The sequence below is a fragment of the Micropterus dolomieu genome, linkage group LG14 (assembly GCF_021292245.1).
Source record: "Micropterus dolomieu isolate WLL.071019.BEF.003 ecotype Adirondacks linkage group LG14, ASM2129224v1, whole genome shotgun sequence".
In the NCBI taxonomy this organism is placed as follows: domain Eukaryota; kingdom Metazoa; phylum Chordata; class Actinopteri; order Centrarchiformes; family Centrarchidae; genus Micropterus; species Micropterus dolomieu.
In genome coordinates, this window is record NC_060163.1 from 4890994 (window position 1) to 4896993 (window position 6000).

The window sequence follows — 6000 nt, forward strand, 5'->3', positions numbered from 1 at the left end:
ATGAGCATTTCTTCCTTATTTTTGTTAACTTCCTTATAACTGTTAATCTGAACTGCAAGTATACAGCAGCATTTGCAGCACATCCATTTAAAGTTAACCTGTGTAACTTCACACTAATGTCGAATTAGTTGCCCAATAAGCCAGTCAGGCAGACAGTCATTTAGCCAAACAAGCGAGACATCCCGGTGTGAGTACAGCTTTCCTGTAAATCACCACTGCTTTGTTCTCTGCTCTGCAGCATACTTCAGCCATTAAGAGAGAGCAGAGGAGCGGAGGGAGGGAGGAGATGAGGTAGAGAAGTAACTGAGGGGGGTGAGATATGAGGAGGCAGACATTTAGTCGTGTGTGTTGGGGTTTGTAGGGGAAAGGAAATACAGGGAAACCCTGCAGGGGAAGAGTTTTGCAGCCACTCCTCTTTTCTTCAGTTTGTGACAGCAGAGGGGATATTGTGCTGAGGGCGAGTCTTTGTCTGATTCTCCGAAGGGGACACAGGAACATGGAAAGTAAACTAACAGGAAGCTGAGAGGGGCACGGCCGACACCCACAAAGAGAAGAAGCTGTGATTTGCACGGAAGCCACCTACGGCATCGTTATTAAACCCGTCTTTATTAAGAGATTCCATAAGGACACAGTGAGAGTGCGTGGCAACGTGACAACATGTCACTGCAGCATCAGGAGCTGTAACATAACTTTCAAAAAGACTAGTTTTAAGAGTGATATAGTAAACTTAACCCCGAAGCATACAAAGAGAAAAATGTATTTCAGAATAAATAGAATTCATGCCGTTTAGAGATAGAGAGGGACATTTGTAATTACCCTAACTGACCAAACAGACCTTATTGGGTCATTATTGGGTTGTTCAATTCATTTTTGCCATGTTATGTGAAATGTGATTTGAAGGTACTTGACATACATATTGCTTGATTGATATTTTACGCATATTAAATCCAAGTTAAAATGTATAATGATATTTATTTATTAATTATTGCTGCCAGTTTGTCAGCTGGTTGAGCCAGCTACGCAACAGTTACAGCTACCAAGGTGTAGTAAGTACAAAGTAAATGGGAATATTTAGCAACAACTACTCTCTACGTTAGAACTAGTTTGTGTGGTGCAACCTGTTATAATTTAGTGATTTCCAAATCTCTACTAAGTACACTTTTCTGAGAAGCAAAACAGGGCTCTCAAGTTTCATCAAAAGTTTGGAGTGAGATGGTTAGAGGAGGAGCCACTCAAATATTTGCAGCAGCGGCCCCTCGGCCCCAGCCAATTCTCTCAAGTTTTTACTAGCAGGTAAATTTTACCTATAGTTCATAATTGACCTGAACAAATAGAAATTATAACAATAGCTAAATCTGACTTTTTATATATATATATTTATATTTCAAAAATACAAATGTATCAAAAATTAAAAAAATGTAGAAAACATCTCTAGTCCTTTTTTTGTTTGTTTCAGGTAGCCAAAGTTAAGCCAAGTGGTGGATAGTAAAAAAATAGTACTATATTTAAGTACACATTAGAGGTATTTGTACTTTTTGTACTTTATTTCACATTCTGAACATCAGACCAGGAAAGTGGGCAAACACTGTGGTGCAAATGAGACAGCGTGGTTTAGCTAGGCTTACCCTCCTCTGCACTGTTTATGCGTTATAAGATAACCTCTCTTATTAGCATGGTAAGAGAGGGTTAGTGGGATGGAATTGTCCCATATAGAATCCAGATTATGCCAGCCGGCTCTGTCTGCCCACACCCAGAAAAGTGCAACACAATACTTTCATTATTCTCCCCCTCAGCCAGCTCTGTTGTCAGACAGGACAATCACTGTTTTGTTGGTCAGTTCCTACCATCCGACCAGCCGCAGCCCAGAACCAACCATCTATTTATTCCTGAATTTACCATTTGTTTTATTAGAGAAGTGGCCATGAGGCGTGTGACCGCCTTTTATTGCCACCAATCCTGCACTGGATCAGTTCTGTTCAATGGAGGGAGTACATGGCAGGAGATACATTTTCCCTGAGACACAGTATTTTGTTTGCAAGTGTCTGCCACTGGAGACTGTAGGGACATGGCAGATGTAATTTGCTGAGTGTGAAAATAAATTTGAGTGGTAACTTTTGAAGCTTTGAATCATGAGACATAAACAAAAGGCTTCCTTTCCTCCAGCTCGTATGTTTTCAAGGTGGATAACATAGTAGGGATGGGGGGATAGTAAATGTTTTTGCTCACTAGTAGAGCTATGGAGCAGTGTTTTGCCAGTGTTTTCATGAGTGGGTTCTCCTTTTTTTGTTCTCGTGCACGTGTACAAGGACGCACATTGACACAATAGACATTCCTGCCTATGGTTTTACACTAACCCTAACAAAGGCGGGGAAAAAGAAGACGGCTTGCAAGTAAACACCAATGTAAACAATGCAGGTTTCAGAAGAACTGACATGTTTGTTGGACACCAAGGATACACACTGGGTGTTTTGGTGAGGAACACTGAATCTAAACTGAAACTTTGTATATTTATAAGAAAACACAGGGCACCTTTAATGAAGTTTAAGTTTCTTCTTTGTTCAGCCATGGCTATTTGTACACGTTTACAACTCTTTCCATTCCAACAAACCAGTGTGCACCCTGCGTAAAACACAAATGTCACTTAGATGTGACATCCACATCAGCTTTGTGCTGTGTAAGCAATGTATGGAATCACAAAACATTTTCAGCTTATCACATGATGTTCAGAAATAATTTCAGGTTTGTGAATCTGATGAGAATAAAGTTAAAAAGAGATTTGCAGATATGTCAAAAACAAGAATATAAAGAAATGTTCATGCACAAGTGATTTCAACTGTTCTTTTTGAGAATAAGTGAATATCTGAGTATAGATTCAAGCAGGAAACTGGAATTGAACATGCGCTGACCGCTCCAGTGCGTATGTGTGTGGCACTGAAGCTGACCCATTTTTGATGCGGCAGGATTGCAGGTGCCAGACTTTACTCTGACAGTGTCAGGAATGTTTTGGATGTCAGTCTGAGGGAATTCCACACATGTCTTCCATTCAGAGCGATGCTTTGAAGTAACCCGCTTACCCATAAAGGCCGTCAGTCCTGGACCCAAAGCCTTGTGGCTGTGACTGCCTGCCTGCTGGGTGATTGTTTAACAGTCCACAGCTCGAAGAAATATGAAGAGGCGTTCTGTCTAATTCCATTTTCTGTCAGAGATAATTATGAATCATTCGCTTTCTTTAAATCAAAACAAATGTCTGTCCTATTAAAAAGACATGTTGTGCATAATTATTACCTAATGCGCATTGGCTAATTTTAATGCTTATCTACAAAACAGTGCAAGTCTTCTCAGTGTTATTGCCCCCAGCTGTGCTGAAAGGGTGAACTCATGGCTGAGAGAATAAGCTCAGCCATATCTCATGGCCCATACATCCTAATCATCTGTTGAACTGGCTGTGGACCCCATCTGTGTGTGAGTGTGGGTTTGTGTATGTGTGTGATAGGATTCACCCCTGCCTCCCGTTTCCCCAACACTTTCCACCCTCCCTGCATGCCTGCATTTAAAAGTGTGTGTGGTCCTTTCTTGTGTAAGATATTAAACACACTCTCCCGGACCCACCTCCTTATCTGTTCTCAGAACTCTGGGGGAGGCTTGGGCCCAGTTGAAGAAGAGCCTGGCAGACGAAGCTGATGTTCACCTAAAGTTCTCCTCAAAGGTAATTCATTACACTTTTCTCCACTTCTAATTAGCTGTTATTCACATAAAGTCTCTGCTCACGTTTTCCTAAAAAGCTAATGCTCCAACTATTGTTGATAATAATGATAATACACATGTTGGCTGTAACTAGCTAGCAATGTACACACCAACCAACTACATGTGTGGAGCTTCTAGAGCCCGACCGATATAGGTCTTTGGGGGCTGATGCCGATATTAAAGTGAAAAAGAGCCGATTTATGAGCCGATATTTCGAATGATTTGGATAGTAGACCCCTTTCCTGTATAAACTACACTTAGAACAGGCCGATATTGAAAGCTGGTATGTGTGTGGACTATAAAACCTTTTCCTAAATGGATTATGTTAATAAAAATAGATTACAGTCTGAAAAACTGAACATGTAAACAATTGCACATCAATAAATCCTTGCTGCTAGAAGGTGCAACTTTTTCAGCCATCTGTAAACAGAGAGAGTGAGAGAGAATAAGCATGTATTTCAATTTTCACATTATCTGCCATAACTCAATGTTGCATAATCACATCCAGTTCATTCCTGGACCAGCTCTCTTTAATTCTAATCAAAGCTACGAGAAACCATTTCTCAACCACCATCTGTCCAAATCAGGCCGTCTACAATAACATTACAGTGACCTGCTGTTGAATGCATCTAATACTACATGGCTGTCTACAACGAGGACCTGAAACTTTGTCTGGCAGGAAGCCATGTTAGATGTTTGTTCAGATCACGTTTATCCGCTGTTTGTCCTCTCTGGTTCTATCATTTCCGACATGCCGACTAAAACTACAAACGGCTCACAGATGTATTTAGAATACACCAGAAACTCATAACGGCTCATTACAACGTTGGTGCTCCTCCACTGATATACACAGCATTAGCTTTGTTGCTAATTTAGCAACGGGCAGTGTTAGCTGCTGTAATGTTACGTGATTTTAGAGAATATATAGTAGTGATGAACTAGGGACAAAGGAGAGGACCATTCGCTAGAACTGCCACACTGTTTCAGAAATAAATCCACAATCACGTCTGTCAGCAGCGTAGCCTCCAACTCTCAACTACCGTAACATTTAAATGCTGCTGTGAGCCGGGAGAGTGCAGTGAAAAACGGGAGGGTTAGCAAGTAATAAATGTTTTAAGGAGAGGTGTGATTGGGGCTGTTTTTATTATAATTTATTTCATGTAATTAATGACAAATGACCAACTCACCGCTAACACGGCCACTCTGCATGTTGTTTCTACTGTGCTCTGGTAGGCTCCGGTGAGCTGATTGTTTTCTTCTGTGGTTTTTGTGGTGAGGCAGTGTTGTTAACAGAGGAGCTGCAGCGTGCCCTCTGGTGGGCAAACTATGCAACACTCATGACATGAGTAAAGGATCTGACTCTTTCTTTTTCATTTTTCAGTCATATATCTGCTGTTATAAACGGCCGATGCCAATTAAATGCAATAAGTATTTGCTTCCGCTGTGGTTGTGTGGCAGTTCAGACTCTCCGGCATCTCTGAATTTCGCTTCATGCTCAGTGTCTGTCCGCAACTTAACCAAGTTAAGCAACTTGTATGGATGCAACGAAGCGTAAATGGGAGCTATGATGGTCAGTCATGCGAGGTTTGACAGAATAATGATTTAAAATTGTAACATAATTCTGGGGACCATCTTTCATTCACAGTGGCACAAAAGTGTTAATACATACTTACTGACATTAAAAACTGAAAACATTAAAAAGAAAAAAACATTGAAAATCCAATTACGATTTACAAAGAGGTCTAAACTAAATGAGTAAACAGACAAAATGAGCAGCTCTCTTAATGTTTAATATATAGTGTGTGTGTGGGGGTATGACAAAAAAAACTATTCAAAAAATGAATAAAAAGAAATTGCAGAAAAAATTCTATCTTGAGCTCATAAAGTCTTAAAGGTGCTATAATGCAAAACTGATCATTGCATAGTTAGGAATCTCTTGTACAGTATGTGATTCCATATTGACCGTGGGCTCTGCAGCCTACAGCACATGTGACTCACGAGGCAGACTGCCTGCCTTCAAATGTAATTACATGCAGTAAAGGGCTTCCTGATGGTTCTGTGGGCTAAAGCATAAACTGTACACATGACGCTGAAGCTTTGGATCAACATTTATAATCCCACCACCTTTTCATGTCGTGCCTTCCTCTTAGTGGGAAGAACTGTAGGTCCGATCTCGGCATCTTTGCAGCTGCTCTTGAGAGACACTTGCTCAGAGAACTCGAGTTTTCACTTCCACCACTGGTTTCGAGGGGAAAT

At 40.7% G+C, this 6000-nt stretch overlaps 1 protein-coding gene across 2 annotated transcripts in view; it reads left to right on the forward strand.

The window, feature by feature from the left end:
* The window catches only part of LOC123982467 (growth arrest-specific protein 7-like), a 58947-nt gene that overhangs the window by 39103 nt on the left and 13844 nt on the right, over positions 1–6000 (forward strand). For both annotated transcript variants that reach the window (XM_046067992.1, XM_046067993.1), the window contains exon 9: positions 3628–3706. In XM_046067992.1, the coding sequence (XP_045923948.1) occupies positions 3628–3706 (79 nt within the window). The remainder of the gene's footprint in view (positions 1–3627; positions 3707–6000) is intronic.